Source organism: Agelaius phoeniceus, chromosome 2 (assembly GCF_051311805.1).
Source record: "Agelaius phoeniceus isolate bAgePho1 chromosome 2, bAgePho1.hap1, whole genome shotgun sequence".
Lineage (NCBI taxonomy): Eukaryota > Metazoa > Chordata > Aves > Passeriformes > Icteridae > Agelaius > Agelaius phoeniceus.
The window spans coordinates 91,375,771-91,395,973 of NC_135266.1; the positions used below are offsets into that span (position 1 = coordinate 91,375,771).

Consider the following 20,203-nt stretch of genomic DNA (forward strand, 5'->3'; position numbering starts at 1 on the left):
TTTCATTTGCTCCCACTGATTTTATTCTCTGTAAAACATTCTTTGAAAACAGATACACAGGCCAAGGCAACTGAGGATTTACAAAAGGAAATACCAGTACAAAACACTATGAACAAACTTGTCTCACAAAGCAAATATAAATATGCCTTTAATAGAGTGCAGCCATGTTCCTCCCTGTCCCACTAAAGAGTGAGTGGCTGTAGATCAAGTCCTCACACTTCAGCAGAAATCACAGAGCTTTTTCCACAGGCCACAAGCCACCAGCAGGTGTCAGTGAAAAATCCTGCCAGGATTTTAATCCTGGATAAAGGCATGGTCTCACTAGCAGTACCTGTGCTGGATTCCATCAAATGAATGCTGCCGGGATGAGCTGATCCCAGAATAAATCAACTCCATTTCTAACAGGCATTCCACTAGAGGAAGAGCACATGCCTTTTCCAGCCACCTCAGAAAGAGTCCAAAGGCATCCATCTGCAGCAGACTGGAGAGTCCATCTCACAGACAACCATTCTGAGTTGGGTTTACATGCTGGGTTACACCACATGTGGAGGGGACAGACTGTCCCAGCTACGGGACATCATCACAGATGTTCAGCCACAAGAACACTTCCATGGTCAGCAGTGAGGCTACATGAGTCCATCCAGGTGCTCTGGGTCTTGCGCAGCAAATGCTAGAGCACTGCAAGAACCATCTTTTCCTTCTTCTTCCTTTTTCTCTTCTTCTCCTCAAAACGTTCAGTAGCATCAGCAAAAAATGTCACCTCCTCCTTGGCCTCAATCTCCCTCTTCAGGAACTGGAGCCCTGCCATGTTGAATCCCAGCACATCCTGCAGAGACAGACCAGCACCACACTGTGAGGCACATCCCAAGCTACCTAGGGTGCAGAGAGTCCTGCACTGGCCACCCTCTACTAAGAGATGATGAAAAGAAGACAATCCACAGATTTAAAGAAAGCAATGTTAGTTTAAATGTAAACTTCATCTGACCAGGAGAACAGCCAGTCCTGCACTCAGTTCCCCACAGTCCTCTCAAGAGCAGCTATAATCCACCACATTTTCTGAAAGAGAAGTTGCTGGCAGGCACCTGAAGCTTCCTCTGGGAAAATGCAGAGTCTGCATTGAGGTAGCAGCCCACAGAAAACCCAAGAGAAGCAGGGAGTTACTTTACCTCCCACATATTTAGAAACTAGCGAGCCAAGATCCAAGCACATGTATCAGGAAACCAAGTGCAAATGAGGCAGGGAGCACAAGTATAAGCTCACCACTGGGGTATTCTCACATGAGGAGGAACATAGGGAAAAGGCAGCCTATTTGCAAAAGAGCATGTTTTAAATGAGCTCAGATCACCAACCAACTTCCCCACTGGACACCACAGACAACTCATGCTCACAAACATTGGCTCATCCCATTATTCTACATCCTGGAAAAGGGGAGGATGCAACACTCACCCGGGCCTCACTGACTCTGGAGATGGTGGTTTTCTTCAGATTTTCTATCACTGTCACCAACATCTGGTTGCTTGTGATCTGCCCAAAATGTATCCTGGGAACAAAGCAAACAGTGTATTGCAGTATTGTTATTAGAAACATCACAAAGACCCTCTCCTGAGCCTCTGTATGTTCTGGACATACAGGGTTTTTTTTAATCAGTCTTCCCCAGACACTGAACATGGACAAAATTATCTGGAAAAGCTGTTTTCTGAAGTTTAACAGTGGTTCAGGGGGAAGGTCTTTCTGAGAACACAGGCTCCACAGCGACTCTGTGCCACCAACAGTGCCTCATCAGACTTGATGTGGGATCTTCTCATCCCAGTGAGACTAGAGCCACCAGGACCAGCATTCCCATCCAGGCATGTCAGCACTCTGCATCCAAGCAGTTCATTCTCACACACCATTCACTGCAGGCTGCAGAGATTCCTTATCTCCTGCACAGACCACGTGTTCATTCCCAAGGATGCTTCCCAAGAGTTTCAGAGACTCAGAAGAAAGCCCAGATCCTGTCTGGGCAGATAAAGGACTCACTTGAGCAGGAAGAGGAGAGCTCGGCACAGAAGTTCAACATCTGAGCCCTGCTGAATATATTCATTGAAAAGTCTGAGCAGGTCAGGGACATAGGAGAAAGGCAGCACCAGGAGAGACTCTTCCAGCTCACTGAGGGAAAAAGCAAAGGGACAAGCATTGGTCTCAGCCACTCCACTGCTACAGATGAGCAGGAAACACATCCACATAGGTGGGTTCTGGTACTCAGCTGTGCTAAGCATTTCTCACAGCTGCTCCATGACTGCCCTGCATCTGCACAGCCCAGGCATCTTGTGGCACAGGGAGCAGGCACACAGCCTTCCCTCCTCAGCATCCCCAAACTGCTCTCCAGATACTTGTACATCTCCAAGCAGCCAACCCACATCCAGAAGCTTCAGCCCACACTTCCCCTTCACCAGTTCCATGCATGTTCCAAAAGAGGCTGCTGGAAACAGTTGACTCCAGACTCTCTAGCACTGCCCATACCTTGCATGAGACTACTCAATGACCCCAGCCAGTCCTAGGCCTAGAAACCCAACACTCAGTCACAAATCTGTTCAGCAATGAAGCTCTCGGGACTCACCTCGACTTGACCTTCTTGAAAACTTCCAGCACGTAGGCAGAAGGCTGCAACAGAGCAAAGACACCAGCCCTGATTAATAAGAAACATTCCAGGACCAACATGCCCTAAGGTCCATTTCACACAGTTAAAAACACAACATCTCATCTTGTGAGACAGACACATCAAACTGAATATAACAAAGAGGAAACCCTTTCGGCTTCAATCAGCTGCCACTCTGAGAAGTTCTCCCTCAGCGTTCTCAGGATACTCTACACTGGTGAAGAATATTGTGAAAAATCAAATTTATATTTAATCAGCTAAGTCATCTCAACTTATGTCAATCAATCTTGTACAAATTGGACAAAAAGTTTGGTAAAACAAATTATATATAAAAAACTTTATACAAACTAATCTCCCAGACTTAATTCCTACTACTCCTGTTTATCTGCTGGAAGCGTTTGGCAGACGGGAAAGGATTTCCAGTGCAGAGCTGGGAATTGGGAAAGAAAAGTGCCTCTAACTACTAAATTGTAAGATTTCATTCCCTTCTGTTAAGTCTATCCAACTTATAATTAAATAGACCTATAATCATGGAGGAAGGGACAGAAGGGCTCTTGCAAGGTGATTACAGGTAATTAGAAGGAAGACAAAGGCTGTTTCATCTGGCACTGACATTCAGCTCTGAGCAATCTGGTCTAGTGGGAGATGTCCCTGCCGAGAGCAGGGGGGTTAGAACCAGATGATCTTGAAGGTCCCATCCAACCCAAGCCATTGTATGATTGCATGAAAAGGGGAGAGTGAAAAAACAGGGAAATTCCTAAGGGTACTTAAAAAACACAGTCTGGGAGTGCACACTGGAATAAACCAGAAAAACAAAAACTAATCTACTCAGAGTAGTAGATAAAAGTAGGACTTTTATTTATCAATGAAATCCACACATCCATGCCTGTCTATTTTGTAATATGTCAAAAACCCACAGAATTTAGTGACAACTGTTGTGTATGACATGAATGAATAAGGGCACCAGCTCTAGCCTGCAATACCCGAGCACTGAACTTCCATTCAGAATTTTCTCAATGTAAACACTGCAGGAATAGGAACAACAACAGTAATTGTAGCAACACCACATAAATAAACCTGGGAAAGGTTTGAACTAGCTTTCCTGTATCTTGGAGGAGACTGTAAACCCCTGGCTCATGACAAGGAATATCATAAAGTCATGGTTACCATCAGGGTTGTTTAACCCTGTTTGACAGGGTTAAACCTTTGTAATACACATGCATGATACTAAAAAATAAAAATAAAAAATTAGCAAAATAAATGAAAAAAAAAAAGAAAACCTAAATTATATTTACTTTGCACAAGCAAAAAAAGTTGAACTAAGCAGCCCTGCCCCACAGCAACCCAGCATGCTGGCTCAGCCAGCAAATCAACCAGCCCCACTCCAGCTGAGAATAGACTACAGCCTGTGGCCTGGGCATTCCACTTACTGTAATATTTCCATAGGCACGGAGAATGGGATTGACAGGGAAGGGAACCTGGAGACACACAATGGGTTAGAATGAGGCAGGTGTGTGAGTATAAACACATATTCAGAGCAAACTTAGGCCCACAGTAGAAGAGAGCTTTTACTGAGTGTCTTCCTGCAATTCCCACACCTCCACCCTCCCCAGAATGTTGCTGAAGGCCTCATGTGAAGCCATCAGACAATCTCATTCTCAGACATATATGACTAACTCAAACACGGATGAATTTCCTTCCACTTCTTGTCACTTTTCCCACTTCTAAGACAGCCCCTTACTGAGCAAGGAGTGTTGAGATGAAGGCAAAGTTGAGGCTTGAGGATGAACCTGCAGCAGCACACTCTTCCAGGGACAAAACCTATATACTGGTAAGACTTTAGGCATAAAGATCATTGGAGAGAACCCCTAATTATGCCCCAGAGCATGATGCCATTTAGTTCTCCAAAAGATTTGAGCAAATGTCGGCTGTTTTCAGCTGTTCAGTCTTTATCTGCATGCTCAGTCTTTCCACCTGAGCTGGAAGGATATGCCCAATACACCTTGGGATTTTTACATTCCTCAGTCTTTTACCTCTTTTCCTGCAGCTTTGCACATGGCATTGTGCTCCTTTAGTTTTGCAGTCTCTTCTCTGTACAGCTCAATAGCTTCCATGATCCTCTCAGCCTGTGCAGCACAAGAACAGCACATCAGTGACACCAGACAAGCCAGGACAAAGCTCAGCTGGACAAATGGAGGTGGAAGCAGAGGTGCTGACACAGAGCACCACATGGCATCTCCCCTGCTAACCTCTACTCCAGATTGCACCATTACCCTGAACACACAAGTCATGTCCTGAAGATGTCACACACCATCCACATTCCCCCACTGCCCTGCGTGCTCTCTGCTGCAGCTTCAGGTGTTGCTTTGACCACCACCCCCAAGCAGTGTCTCTTTGAGGCAGGAGCCAGGGTCAGGCCATTTAGGCTATTCAGATTTAGGATTTCCTCTGAAAATCACCAAACCATTGAAATCTGCAGCCATGGAATTACCCACCCCACACCTTCCTAGTACATCTCCACGTCAAGCAGCACAATAGATTTCCACCTTCCACAGAACCCCACTGGACGGTACAGCCCTTCAGGGAGAGCCCTAATGCCTTGAGAACATCCCAGCTGCCTTTTGCTCCTTTGGGATGCAAACCCCAGAGGGCAAGAGCAGCTCTGTCTGTCCCACATGTGACAGGCAGCTGCAGGAACCCCACACCTCATTCCTCTCAGGAGGAAAGAATTCCTGGTGTGTGACTCTCCAGAGTCAAAACCCTCCCTTGTTAGAGTCTGAGCAGGACAGACTGCCTGTGCATGCCAGAGCAATCTGTCCCTATGTGACAGCACAGGTTACTCTCCAAACTGATGCTATGACCCCATGAGAGCCCCTCTGAGAGGCTGCTGAGGCACAAAGCCACGCTGGCAGAGCCACAGCACCTTACCGCTTTGATGGTTTCAATGGTTTTCTTTCCTGCCAGCCCTGTCTCTCCTTGCCTCTCTCCAGCCACCTACAAAATACAAAATACAAAATACAGAGCTGCAGTTCCATCCTTCCACAGCACCACAGAGCAGCCACAGCTCCAGCACCCCCTTCCCCCCTGCACTGCCTCAAAGCAAGAAAATGTTCCTTTCTCCCTGATACCTCTTCCATGCCTCTTACAGAAATAGCTTTTCCAGAGTTTGTACAGTCAGACTGACACACATTCAGATGGTGCAACTCACCACAGGCTGCTCTTCCTTTGCCACACTCTCTTCATATTCAGCTTCTCGTTGCTACAGAGGATGAGAACACAACATATTAACAGCAGTAAGGCAAGGGTGCAAGTCCCTTCCAGACTATTTGAGCAAGACAACCTGGAGGGCTTCATGCAGCCCATTGCAAAACCAGGACCAATCAGCAGAGTCCAACATTGCCAGTGGCAAAATGCCCATTTGTTCCTGGTCCCAACCCCACAATGAACTTCAGAATCTCCCACAGAGAAAGAAATCCAGGTCTCTGCTCTGGGTGCAGGAACAGCCCTTCAGGATCCCACCAAGCTGAGACAGACACCACAGTTCAGCACTACACCTTTCACCAGCCACACAACACAGAGGGAACAAATCTAGAAAAGTCTCAGGGTTGTCCTGGGCTGCAAAAGGAAAGAGTCTCTGGTCTGCCATCTCTCACATGAAAGGGCATCAATTATGTTATGCATACTTCACTACTCACGTATTCATGCCCACCTTGCTATTCAAATTTGACCCGAAACAAATTTTTCTGGAATCTGGAAAAGAGCTGTCTCTGTCTCTCCTTTTACCAAACACAGGGCATCAAGGTACAGTGTGTGGGTCAGCTCTTGCAAACAGGCTGGGATAAAAACCCCCAAACATCTATTGCAGGTTTCTCATCCACTCCTGCTTCTGCATTTCTGCCTCCTCCCCCGTCACCATGGTTTAAGAACTGCCTTAGGAAGGAGTGACAGGAACAGGCTTCTCTGAGGGATCTAGCAAAAAGGCAGAGTTACAAACTGTTCCAAGGGAATCTGTGGTTGGACATGTGAAACAAACACATTGGCCAACCCCAATGGTGGCTCAATACTGGAACAGGTGCTCAGTCTGGAAAATCTATTTCTTTGGAGATGTGAGTGTATGAAGGAAAGTCTTTAAGCAGTCTGATACAGCATTAAGATCATCCTGCAGTGAACAAAGGGTTGGACTAGAGACCTCCAGATTTTCCTTCCTATTGAAGTCCTTCTGAATTTATGATTCCTGCCAATACATGCTCAAATGATATAGAAGGGGCTTCTTCCAGCATCCCTGAGCTCTGGGGCCTGGTACTGAGACAGGATGGACCTCTCACAGCTGGAAAAGGGACAAACTGCATTTAACAGGAGCAGTGCTCTCCATCCCTCTCCATCAGCCACCTGCTGAACTGCCGCCCAAACACATTTGTGCTGAAAGGCACACAATAGAATGTCAAAGACTGTAAGCAAGAGACATGCAGAAAGCCACTGAAGACCAAGGGAAAAAAGGTTTGGAAGGTAGTTTTGGTAGGAAAGATGCAACTCTCACCATCTCCCTCTCCTCTTCCAGAATCAGTGGTTCCCTTGTCCTTTCCCAGAGGCGCAGGGACTTGTCATGGGATGCTGACACCACATAGTCTCCATTGGGACTGAGTGCCAAACACCAAACCTCCTGGTGATGCCCCTGCATAGATGACAGAAGAGCTATGACATCAACATCACCCAACTTCCACCCATGAGGAAAATCCTGCTCATGCAGGGAAAATGCTTCCTTTCAACAGACTCCAAAACTTCCTACCTCCAGTGTTTGGATATGCTCAAATTTATCTGCATCCCACTGCTTAATCTTGTTGTCCTTTCCAGCTGTGAAGAAGAGATGGGATTTGGGCACAAACTGCAGATACATCACACTGGAAGAGAAAAAGGCTCAAATTTACCCACTCGGGGAACACTGCAGAACTCCCCCTGTCTATGCTGGATAAAAGGATTCTTGCTGGATCACAACTCCTTCGAGACAAGTCCACAGTCCAAAGATGCTGTAGGATTTGACTAACCTGTCATCATGGGCAAAGAGAGAACGGTGACAGTCCCCAAAATCCAAGCCCCAAATCTTCACATTCCTGTCAGCAGAGCCAGTTGCAATTAGAGTCCCATCCTAGAGAGCAACAAAGAGAGAGGGGGTGTGGGGAGTTTGCTGGCAGCCCCACAAGGAACTGCTGCTGCCCCAGTGATGCTGCACTGCTGAGTAGGCAGACATCTGGCTCCTGAAATGTGGCCCCCTGATCCCTCCACCTCCTTCCCAGTGGCCCATGCTCTGGCACTGGCACAGCCCACTGACAGCACTCTGGCCCTCCTCTGACCCTCTGCAGGTATTTGGCTATATCCTGACATTCTTCTTGGCTTTCAATGAGCCTCATTCCAAAGACACCTCAGAGCGAGATGCAGCCCAAGAATGAACAGGCACAAAGAGGCTGCTTCCTCTCAGCACCTGCCCTCTGCTCCCACTAACAATTGAGGCTCCCCTCACACAGCAACTTTAGCAGAAAGCAGGCTGTACCTGTTACAATGAGTGCAAGGGACCATCACAGCATTTGGATTTCCACTCACAAAATGCCCCAGGGTCAGTTCTGTCATGTCCCCAACTCTGATACCCCTTCCAGTGAGCACAGGACTGCAGAATAAGACAGGGCTTGCTGTGTCCCACCCAGAAACTGCTAAATCAGGAGCAAGGAGGTGACAAGAAAGCTTGATCCTAGGGGCCTTGATGCCAGCAGAGGCTCCCACACTCATCCATACCACCACAGTCCCAAGTTACACAGCCCTAATGATACTTACATAGCAGATGTCCATACACAGCACTGGCAGCTTGTGTCCATACAGAGAAAGGAAAAACTGAAGCAGAAGAAAAATGACTCAGTTAGACATGCTGGGTAGAGAGGTGTGCAAATCTCAAGCTCCAGGCTACTTCTGCTCTGCCTCAGGAGCTGTTTTTCTAGCACTGTCTCACTTTCATTCTTGCCCTGAACACTGTTAGCAGCAGGGTCATGAGGCTAGAACTGAGAAGGTGGAAGTAGCCAAGCAAGCTGAACTAGCTCTGTTTGCTCTCTAAGTAACTCTGGTGCCAATCATCAGTGTCAATGAAGTTCATTTCTGTTTCTCTCCACATAACTGCCAGCACCAATCTGTCTTGTGTCACTCCATAACATTCATATGCTAATACACAGCTCACAAATCCACCACACACTGCTCACAAAGAAGGTTCTCCTCCCACAGGCTTTGCCTCTGCCTTGCCCTATTTAACACCACATGAGGCACATTCATCCCCCACCTTCACAGTGCCTGACAGATCTGGAGTACCACCACATCTGCAGGGTTTAGAATGAACCTTGCCACCTGCAGGCTCAGAACACTTTTTAAATGAAAAATGGATCTCCCAGTTCCCAGTGTGGAACAACCATGGTTCTGTCAGGTTTGCCAGCAAACAGGCCCCCGAAGGAGAATGCATGTTCCACATAAAATAGACACTTTTCCTTTGTATTCCTGCAGGTTACTGTTACATCCCTTCCTGCACAGCCTCACACCCTGTTTGGTCATGCACCTTGAGTGTGTCAACGTAGAAAACCTTGACGGTGCAGTCAAGCAGGGAGACAGCCAGCAGCTTCTGGTTGGGGCTGTAGCGCACACAGAGCACGTCCTCATCCAGCTGCAAAACGCGCACGTGCTTCATGGAAAGCCTGGCAGCAAGAGGGAAAAAACAACTGGTAACCCAAGCACACAAACTAGGAAGAGAAATGGATACAATTCCCACACTACACCCTGGGAAAGGAAGTGAATTCCAACATGCAGCACCTCATTCCTCACTATGACAGGACTAGAAATAAGCAGGCTCTGGTGACAGATGAACTTCACTGCTACATTTACAGTAATGATCTGCAGGCCCAGCCTGATTAGACACTAAACTCACACACACAAAAAGGGATCAGAATGAGGCAAGTGCCCTCCTCCACCTAAGCTCAGGTCTCCACAAAAGTGCAGTGAGCCCACACTCTCCTCCATGTGTCCCACACGGATATTATGGGCAGTTCTTGCAGTGCACAGCAGAGGCCAAAGCACCCATCAACGACAGTGGCACAAGGTTTATCTTCTCACCTTTTCTGAACACTGCTCTCATCCTTCACAAGCTCAAACTCCCAGAACTTGACACATTTATCAGCGCCTCCTGTCACGAAGCCATGCTGTAGGGGATAACAAGAAAGCTGCTGTGAAACTAGTTCCTATCATCCAGAGAAAGTCTACAGCAAGGAACTGACAACACAGAGGAGGTCTTTGAGATGTCTCACGTTCCTACACCATTAATGATTAAGTGGACACCACCAAGAGCATTTGCTCTGATTAGAGCACGCATTGCCTGAGCAGCAAAAACAATTTCAAAAGCTCTAGCTTATTTTGGAGGGCTAAGACAAAGATCTCAAATGTAAAACAAAACCTGGATTGAAACTTTGGGATGGAAAGCAGTCATCTCAGCTGCAGCTAACAATATGCTTCTGATTTGTGACCAGCTTGAGACTCTCACTGTTACTGAATAACACACACCTGACCACCACCCTACAACAGAGCCTTCTAAAGGAACAGCAGTTCAACATTTTACATTAAGAAGGAGGGTAAAATCTATCCCATATGTTTTCATCTGTAGGGTGGATGAATTTCAGACAGATTATTTCTTGCTATGGTTTTGATTCCACTAGAAAGTTATTAGACACTATCAGCTACATCCTCCACCTCTGAGGATGAGAAGTTCCATGCTTCCATGGAACAAAGCATGCAGTGCAAAGAAATTCCATGGTGCAAACACAGTACTATAGGAAAGAGTTACATGAAAAGATGTGCAGATGATGCTAAGGGTGGCTGAGTTACCTGGTCTGGTGAAAGAGCAATAGACCACACTGCCCCATCGTGAGCATCAAGTGTCTCTATCAGACTGCCAGAAGCCAGGTCATACAGCTGCAGCTTCCCTGTCTGGGGAGAAAGACATCACAGAGGCAGAATCAGCCTCTGCTCACAACTACGACAGCTCCTGGCAGAAGAGCAACCTGCCACCCATGCCCCCAGCAGCCAGCTTCACTAGGTGGCTGTTACACACAGCCAAACTCCTGACCTCCATCAGGGTCCTCCCAAAGCTCTACTCTGCTTCCCACCTCAAGCCACAAGAGTCCTGTAATGACTCTGGGAACAGAGCAGTGCTCCAGATCAGGAGAGGCAATGCATTTTCTGTGAGGCTGCCTTAGTGACATTTTCCTAACACATTCCCAGACCTGGGCAGTGTGGAGTCAGAGGGGCACTCCTTACCTTGGTCCCAAGGATGACCTGCCGATCCCCAGGGACAAACAGCGAGCAGAGCGCGTACTCACACTCCATCGTCCGGATGCACTGCAACGTCAACCTGTGGACAAAGACAGAGCCCAAAACCTCCTATCACCCACAGAATCTGGCCTGCTCAGTGACAGATGCTCCAGTGTGGCCTCTACCCACAGCTGTCTTTCAGCTGGGGTCAGAAGATAAGCCACCACCATCCTATTGACCCAAACACTACCCAGCACTACTACTAACAATGTTTTCCTATACATGCCACTGTGCTGTCCACCATCATGACCTATTGCTGCTGTGAACAAGAACAGAACTCCTAATTTTAAACAGTGTTTCAGGAAGGAATGGAGTGTAAGATAGTGTACTCAGAGGAAACTGAGCTTGAAATCAACACCACCCAAGAAACACTAGGACAGCACTCTACATCAACACACAACTCTAGATCAACACAACAGCCTACCCAGTCTAATACTCGATCCTTCAGATAAGATGCCAAGAAACCCACATGTTCCCTAAAGAACAGATTATTTAGGGTAACAGTTAATACCTCTTATTAAAAATTTAAAAACAGAAAAAACCCATAGCAAAGTAGTCTATACCTGACTGCTACGCAGGACCTTTGTGTTTATACATTCTGTTGAAATTTTAGGTCTATAGTTTCTCAGTTTCCCTAATAAGGAAAAGAGAAAAATAATTTTCTATTTGCTTCCTTCACTCAGTTTTATCTCTTTCCATTGTCTCCTCTTTCTTATCACTTCCTTTCTTAACAGAGCATCCCTCAATTCTGGGAGACTGACACAACCAGACCGCGTACCTGTTCCAAATCTTCACGGACTCTGCAGCTGCTGAGAGAATGGCAATGTTGTCAGAGCTAAAAGCCAACGTCCTGACATCACTGCGGTGGCCTCCAATGGTTATCCTCGACACACGGACAGCCTGGGCCACTTGTGCTGACAGGTCCAGGTTGTACAATTCAATGACATTATTCTGGAGCAGCAGTACCATCTTCAGCTCTCCTTTTGGAGAGAGAATCAAGTCAAATGACCTGTTTGATTAGATAAAATCAGAGCTGTACACAGGGGCAATATGACCTGTTTGATTAGATAAAATCAGAGCTGTACACAGGGGTAATAAGACAAAGTATTGGAGGGATAAATTATCAAGTGCAACTGAGACAGAGGAATATGGACAGAGCACATCCAACAAGCAAGTGCACACTGAGCCATAGAGGTGTGAATGGACTGGAAATCACAGCAGGCCTCTCCCCAGCTCCAAGCTAAACATATATTGAGGGGGGAAACGTCTTCCTCCTCTGCCTGCACTGAGCTATGCAGAGCTCTCCGCAGGTAGCTGCATAACCACTCATCAGACTCTACAAAGCCTTTCCACTCACTTGATTTTAGAAGAAGCTTTGACGCTAGTGACCCGCTGAATCTCTTCCTGCAGGCTCAGCTCCACACTCCTTTCAGGCTCCTCTGCAGAGCTCTGTCTGGAAATGTCAGATAAGGGAGGAAGAGTCAAATGACCTGGCACAACCAACACAAACTAACATAACAACACAGAAAACATAAGGAAACCACTTAGCCTGCTGAAAAAAACTTCCCTCTTATCCAGCAGTGCTAACCCCATTGAAGAATAGGGACAGTGAAGGGTGGACAGTGAAGTTCATGCAGTATGCAGACCACTAAAGACACAAACTGCCCTAAAACCCCTCCTCCTCTGGAGCCAAAACACAAGGCACATTACAAAGATGGATACAGAACAGAGAATAGAAGCTATATTTGAGAGCAAGACCAGCTTCTGCTCATCTCCTATCACACACCAAAAGCTCTCAGCCATTGCCAAAATGCATTTTCAGATTTGCAGATGGCCAGATTTGCAGATTTGGACAGATGGCCTGTGCTTTAGTTTCTACCCTGGAGCCAGACTTCTCCCTAAGGGCTGTTCTGAGGCACCTGTTAAGTGCCAGGATACACAGAAACACTTAACACAGAGTAACCATTAAGAAAACTCTCACCTGTATCTCTGCCTGCTGTAAAACAGGAAATGGAAGTATCAGATTCTCGGTAACTTCTCAGATGAAACTCTCATTCCTGCATTGCCTACCAAGACCTTACTTTGATGCAACAAGCAGTATAAACACCAGTGTCAGGTAGAGCTGAGCAGCTCTGAAAAACCCTTTTTATATCCATTTCTTTGCACACTTTAGCTTTCTTTTTTCAGAGGGAAGATTCAGAAAGAAAGGTATTTCCTTAGTCTCTGGGAACAGGGCTGCTCAGACAAGCACAAGGAAGCACAGAAAGATCAACCCCAAAATACAACAGCTAGCACAAAGAGAATGGCCAGAATGGCCAGAAGCTTGGAGTTTTTGACCACTGTGTAATGCTACACAATGAAGAGTTTTTCTAGAGCCTTCTGGACACAGACAGCATCCAAAACATTACTTACTTGGCTTTTTTCCTTGCTTTCTTCTTTTTTTTTTCCAATTTCTTTTGGATTTCCTCTTCAGAAAGGACAGAGAACACTTCCAGAATGGCATCTGTTCCCTGGAGTCAGAGGAGACAAATTCAAAGGTATGCAAAGCCCCTGGCTGGCCCTTACAGAAAGTACCCATGCTCTCTACCAGCCTCCTCTACAGCTCAGTAGCAGAGTCCCCCATTACTCACATGGCAGGCCAAAAACTTGCCCATCCGGTCTGTGCCAAGAGTCACCACTCGGTCCCTCCCTTCCCGCATGATGGATCCAGCCTTGCTGCACTTCACGATGCGCTACAGGGAAAGAGGAACAAAACTGGGTCTGAAAGGTCAAATGATCTTCTCAGGAAAACTCAAGAAACCTGCTGACAAGAAAAGTCAAGGGCAGGGGGAAATGAACCTAAAGGGTCCTGGCAGAACAGCTGGTAAGGATAATAAAGGGACAAAACAAGCATCTGTGTGAGCTACAAGCTTATCTCCTGTGTTTTGTTGCATTTCAGGTGAAAATAATCATTGGCAGTCTCAGTAGAACAATAAGTTAATTTTATCGGCAAACCATATCCATTTAAGAGACAGAGCAGCAGAGTTCAGTCAAAAGAGGAAGAGAAGGTGAGAACAGAAACTCCTAAACAGGGCATTGTAGGGAGAGAAATCCTCTGGAGAGGAAGCTGTAAAATTAATTAACCAAGTTAGGTATCTATCACAACTACAAGCAGCCTGAGATCTGAGCAGTACTCCAGAAAGTTCTACCAGAAAGACAGATTCAGTAAAGTCTCCTCCAGCAGCAGAAAAGTGGGAATGGCTTTCTGCAATCCAATCTCACACCATATTTCATTGCAGTGCAACTCTGACCTCTCAGTTTCTGCGAAGCTGAGCATCAGTACTGAACTTGGCAGCTGCAAACCAGCAGGGAACTATTTTATATCTGTGATGTTTGATGAAAGAGATCTATTAGCACTGTTTAAATTTATACATTTGCTAGTTCTTCTCAAAAAGAAAGGAAAGAAAAACTGTCAGTGGAGAATAAATCTGTGGGTGTTTTGGCACACATACTTCTGCTGATGTTTGGCAGGTAGATGAGGCAGCAACTGCTGCTGAGGAAGTTGTTATGGAACAAGACAAGAATTATCACATTTTCCCAAACAGACTAAATATGACACTCGGGATATAAACCATGCAAATGGGGTTAGATACACCAGTTCAGAGACAGCACAGAAAACTGATCTTACTTCCTCAGGATGCTCATCCAGCTCTAAGGTCTCATCCTCTTCAGTTTTTTCTTCCGCTCCAGGTGAAGATGACCCTTTGCTCTTTTTGGATTCTGGTTCATCAGGATCTTTTACCTGCTCACAGGAAAAAAACCAACAAAAGGAGCACCTTAAACCTCAAGAGCTATAGTATTGTGCTTTCTGGCTCACAGTTCATTTCCCTGGAGATACAACTGTTTAGCATACACTGGAGTGTCCTATAGAATTCCTGTAGGCACCAAGCACTCCATGTGCTCCCATGACTATCATCCACCCACAAGCCTGTCTTCCTCAGCTGTAGGTGTCCTAGACTGCCAAGCAAATTGTATTCTATTTGCCATCTGTATGACAGGTGTCTTCTGCTCTGTGGGCAGTTTTCCTTATCTCTTCCACACCCAATCCTCTCTCAGGGGAGACATCTGCTGATAACAGGCTGCTGAATGTCACTGCATGACTGATAAGAACTATAGCATCCCATTGTGAGATGCTCTGCACGGAGGGAGGAGCCCAGCATTCCTACCCAGATATAATCTGGAGATTCTGGAACACCTGCATGGCTTCTCCAGTGGATTTCTGAGAAGAACAGCTGCCTCTTCCACTGGATCTTCAGAGGAAGACTACACCCTTTCTACAGGATCCCTGCTCCAACAGAACCACACCTGACACTGCAGGAGGACTGCAGCCACAATTCCAATTGGACTGCTACCAGCACCCTGACCAACAGCATGTCAGGTTGTGCTCTGACTCTGTCAGTGTTGTTTTAGTTTACTGCATTGTTTATTTTACCTTTTTTTATTTTCTTCCCTAATAAAGAACTGTTACTCCTCCTCCCATATTTTTGCCTAAAAGCCCCTTAATTAAAAATTTGTAGCTATTTGGAGGGACGAGGTTTACATTTTCCATTTCAGGAGAGGCTCCTGCCTTCCTTAGCAGACACCTGTCTTTCAAAACCCAGACAGTAAGTTAGAAGGCAGGAAGATCTGACACACTGTGGAAATCTCATTCTGGAAGTGCTCACAGCTTCACTTAAAAGCACAAAAGACAGGAAACAGCAAAGCCCATCCCATGAGCAGCTTGTGGACCCCTCAGGTAGCAAAGACATTGCTTTGGCTGTTTCCCAGAACATCCATCAGATTTGAACATGTTCCAGTTCTTTCTCAGTTCAAAGACAAGCAGCTGGGCAGGGGGGCTGAGGGGTTACAGGGGAATGTCTTACCTCCTGGATGTAGGTGAGATCCCACACCCTCAGCTCACTGTCAGCGCTCCCAGTGATCAGACGCTTCTCTTGGGACAGCAAAGCCATGCCCCAGACCTGTCCAGAGACACAATGTGAGGAACTGACTCCCTTAACTATCATTAAAAAAGCACAGCATCTTTAAATGACCTATTTAAACAGCAACCAAATAGAGAATGGATCAAGCTGGGACCTCCTCTGGGGACATGTGCATGGGAATTGTCACCCACTGCATCTGATGACAGCTCTTGAAATGTTTGGAAGTTTCTCATTTGCTCACTCCTAAAGCCTAATGAAAGTAAAATGTATGATGGTGCCAGCTTGCAACTCCTGAAAGCAAGGAAAGCCCAGAGTGAGCCCTGACATCCCAGGTCCCTCCAGCCCAACGTTTCCACACAACCTCTTTTTACCTCAGCTCGGTGTCCAACCAGAGTTTTGAAGCAGTGCTGGGTGTCCAGATCCCACCATTTCACCAGCGTGTCTTTGGCACTGGAACAAAGAAGAAAAACTCAGACATAAGGAAAGACTGCAGAGCTCACCATTTTTCTAAGTGGTAGAAAATAAAAAAAATCTAAAACAAAAAAATCTAAAAATTATCAGAATGTACCACAGAGCAGCTGCTCAAACATTGACATTTTACAAGCCAAACAAAAAAGGCACAACAATGCTGCAAAAAGATATCTGTCAAGTCACTGAAGCTGACCTGCAAATATCTGGAATTGCATTAAGAAATAGGTATGATCTACCAACAAAATACTACTTTTTCCATCTGAAATAAAAAGCAAAAGAAAGTTGCTTTAATTTTACACTGGACTGACTGCATGCACTCTTGTATTAAGCTAGTAAATGGCATATTAAAAAGTAAAACATTAGTGATTGTTGTTGTCAAGCAGTTATCAATTGGTATCAATTATCAAAGGGATTATAAATCAAAGGGATTCAATCAACTTGCAGCTCTTTTGGTTGAATAACTTAAAATCAGCTACAAAAAAACCTATTATCTTTTAATTAATTTGTGTATTTACAGCTTACAAGAAAGCAATTTTTCTGTCACACTGCTTTGTGAATTACAAATACAGAAGGTAAGTCTACTAAATTCTTCAAGATAAACCAAAAAAAACCCAAAAACTGTTACATACATAATGAACATGTTATCGCTATTCTTTGTTACAATAATTTTAAGTTGATGGATTCACCAACAGTTTAAACCCTTTTCCAAACACCTTTTTCAGTATGGCCATATCAGTTGGTCAAAGACTTGGATTCAGGCACCAGACTTAAAAAATCCATGGATGTGACAAAATCATATTCCAAGATGCTGGTGGGTCTGAGATATCACAAGACAAGAAGGAAAATACAAATTGCTGTAGCACACAGAATATCTAAATTGGAAGTACAACCATGTCTGCTTTCCTGATCAACAATTTCTCTTAGTCTGGCTCACCAAGTGACCAACAAGTTCTTCTCCTTCAAGAAAAGGACTTGAGTGATGACATCCTTGTGTCCCCTCAGGCGGTACAGGCCACTCTCATTGATGACATCCCACACGATGACTTCTGTATCCTGGAACACAGAGAGTGTCTCCATAGGACTGGCCCTTGTCTCTGCAAAACTCCTGCCATGAGACTGAAAAGATTACCTGAGAGCACACTTTCTCATTCTCAATCACGAGGATGATTAATGCAAGGGACACTGCTTCCAGACTGATCAATGTACCATCATCCCAGCTTGAGCCACTTTTGCTATTCCTGATCTCACAAGATTCTTCACTTTAACAGCTCTATCAATGTCCTACTCCTGCCTGCAGCCCCTGCTGCTCCCCCAGCTCCTCTCACTGCCATCCTCTGGCTATGGGCAGAGGCCACACTTAAAATACTGAACACTTCAGTGCAGGTCAGCCTTCCCCAGGGGCATCTCAGGGCTGTGACAGGGTTATGCTCAGATGTCAAAGCCTCACCTTTGAGCCAGACACCAGCCTGCCACCCAGGTGGTCGTACTGCAGGGCTGTAACTGCAGCCCTGTGCCCATTGAAAGTGATAGATGATTCTCCACTTAGGAGGTTGAAGACACGGATTGCTCCATCTTCATACCCAACAGCCAGGTGCAACCCATCTGGAGAGGGGCAGAGGCAACTGACTTGCTGCTTGAGACCCTTAAGGATAAGAACCTGCAATTTTTAGGAGACAAAACATGCATAATGTTGATAAATGACATGTCAGAGTCAGATACTTAGCATAGAAAATATAGTCTATTCTTCTCCTGAACTTCCAACTGAGCACTTCTGCCACTTTTTAAGTTCATTTTTCAACTTCCTGCACAAATACAGTATCGTTAACCCCATTTTCCAAGGTAAATAGCAGCTAGAAGTGAAACAATTTCTCAAGAAACCAGTGCAGAACAAGCCCTGGAAATCAGAACCTGAAATTTCTGCATCCATATATTATGAACCAGAGAGCAAGAAATATTGTTTGAGAGTAAAAGTTGAAAAGTTTCTTCCTGACTCCATTCTCTCTTTGCCTGGCCTTTCTCGGGTATAGGACAGAGTGGCTCTTCCACAGACTGCACAAGAACTTGAGAATGATGAAAACATTTCCAGAACAACATACCAACAGTCAGCACTCCAGAGACTGTAACAAAATCAGATTTCAGTGTGTATTGGACAGTAGTACTTGCAGTGACTTCTGAATCTCACAGGAGACAGCGTGTGGCAAAGTCCTTAAAATTACAGCTCACAACCCCCCTATGGGACACAGCTTTTACATGGGATGCCCAGTTCCACAGCCAGAACACAAACTCTGTGACATTTGTCCAAGAACATTCACACAGCCAGCTAAACCAGGAGCAGCTTTCCAGTTACTGCGACAGCAATTACTCTTCCACAACTGAGGTCCTGAGGCAAATCTCACAGGAATCCACAGTGAGATTCATTTTAAGACCAAGTTGTGATACAATAAATTACTCTCACTGTAAGAGCAGAGCAGCAAGACCACCACTCCCTGTAACAACTGATGGCTACAAGTTACTACCAAAGGAAAACAAAAGGTGAGAGTTGCTACATTCCAGATACCCATGATCCAAATCATCCACAGCCTCCTCTGTTCGGTGTGTGCTGGTGCTACCTGTTGGATTTCAACAAACGCAACCCTTATAGATTCCTTAAACAGAAATAACCAATTACTTTCTTGTAACTAGCAAGACTTTCTTGTAAACATCCAACACTGCAGTATATTTTGGATTACTCAAAAGGAAAACAATGCAGGATCCTTTTAGTCCAGTGACCAGCTTGGAGAACTAGAAGAGACCGGCACCTTGGGCCAGGAGGCAGCCAGAGCTGCAGACCCATTCCATAGCCTAACCTCACGCTGTGCTCAGCCTTCCCAAGAGGCAGGGATGCTGTGGATGTGTCGCTTCCTTCCAAACGCCGCACAGTAACCCAAATCGCTTCGCTTCAGGCGGCCTAAAAGCCCCTCACGCTGCACCCCAGCCCTGCCCCGGCACCGCACCCCGGGTCCCACCTTCTCTCCTTTCCTTGTGTCCCACACGAACACGTGCTCGCAAGCCGGCACGGCCACGTAGCGGCCCCGCTCTCCGCGCAGCGCCACGAAGGCCACGCCGGCCCTGGCGCTGGCCACCAGCCCGAAGAGCGCGGCGGGCTCGTAGCGCAGGTACTGCCGCGTCAGGCCCATGGCGGCGGCGGCGGCGGCGCGGGCAATGCGGGGAACGAGGGCACGGAGGAGCCACGGCCGCCACACGTGCGGCGCTCCGGGCCCGCCGCGCTGGAAGTGCGTCAGAGCGGGCGCGGCTGCGAGCGCGGCCCCGAGCCCCGCCCGGGAAGGGAAGCGGAAGCGCGGCGGACGCGGAGCTGCCCTGGGTGATGTCGCTAGACCGGCGCCGACCGGGACCGTCTGTCCGGGCGGGGCTGGCGGCGGCTCTGCAGCTGTGCCCGTGAGTGCGGTGCGGTGCTGGGGCACAGCCCGGCCTGCGCTGGGAGGGAGCCGGGCGGGGGGCGATGGATGCCGGGCGGAGCGCGGTGCCGGAATCCCGGCTGCCAGCCGTGGGGCGGGAGAGGCGGGAGAGGCAGGCTCTCCTCTCGGTACGGGCACGGCACTGCCTCCCGGGCACTGGGGCCGCGGCCCCCGCTCGCAGCGCTCTGTGCCCCGCTCCGAGCCCGACAATCCCTCGGGGCCGCCTCCGCCCTGGGAGGGCCCGGCAGCGATCGCGGGGGAGACACCCCGGAGAGCTGCACGCTCCGCTTCTC

General features: G+C 47.0%; 2 protein-coding genes across 5 annotated transcripts in view; one reads left to right on the forward strand and one right to left on the reverse strand.

The window, feature by feature from the left end:
• WDR3 (WD repeat domain 3) lies at positions 1–19,751 on the reverse strand. Of its 4 annotated transcripts, none has more exons than XM_077174242.1 (27): positions 19,461–19,751; positions 17,903–18,112; positions 17,390–17,508; positions 16,356–16,434; positions 15,928–16,023; positions 14,694–14,810; positions 13,657–13,758; positions 13,439–13,536; positions 13,008–13,022; positions 12,384–12,479; positions 11,805–12,035; positions 10,973–11,066; positions 10,541–10,642; positions 9,776–9,861; positions 9,225–9,360; positions 8,462–8,518; positions 7,681–7,781; positions 7,425–7,536; positions 7,176–7,310; positions 5,847–5,897; positions 5,567–5,632; positions 4,672–4,764; positions 4,069–4,116; positions 2,600–2,643; positions 2,020–2,148; positions 1,447–1,540; positions 1–826 (listed from the first exon to the last, which is right to left on the reverse strand). In XM_077174242.1, exons 1-27 carry the CDS (start codon positions 19,629–19,631, stop codon positions 671–673), a joined length of 2,838 nt encoding a protein of 945 aa, XP_077030357.1. In that variant the 5' UTR covers positions 19,632–19,751; the 3' UTR covers positions 1–670. The 4 variants fall into 4 exon arrangements, with proteins under 4 accessions (XP_077030357.1, XP_077030358.1, XP_077030359.1 ...); XM_077174243.1 differs by having other exon boundaries at positions 14,694–14,807; positions 19,461–19,749; XM_077174244.1 differs by lacking the exon at positions 13,008–13,022.
• Positions 19,740–20,203, forward strand: part of GDAP2 (ganglioside induced differentiation associated protein 2) — a 24,150-nt gene continuing 23,686 nt past the window's right edge. The window contains exon 1 of the mRNA XM_054654473.2: positions 19,740–19,890. The gene's annotated coding sequence lies outside the window, so the exon portion shown is untranslated. The remainder of the gene's footprint in view (positions 19,891–20,203) is intronic.

Bases quoted from the DNA above. Each gene is read 5' to 3' on its own strand.
- WDR3 (XM_077174242.1), bottom strand. From the start codon at position 19,631: ATGGGCCTGACGCGGCAGTACCTGCGCTACGAGCCCGCCGCGCTCTTC. The intron at 13,537-13,656 runs GTGAGTAATGGG...CTCTGACTCCAG, and splicing joins GCAAGTTTTTGGCCTGCCAT to GGAACAGATGCCATTCTGGA. The intron at 2,149-2,599 runs GTGAGTCCCGAG...TTTTTCCCTCAG, and splicing joins TTCAAGAAGGTCAAGTCGAG to TGAGCTGGAAGAGTCTCTCC.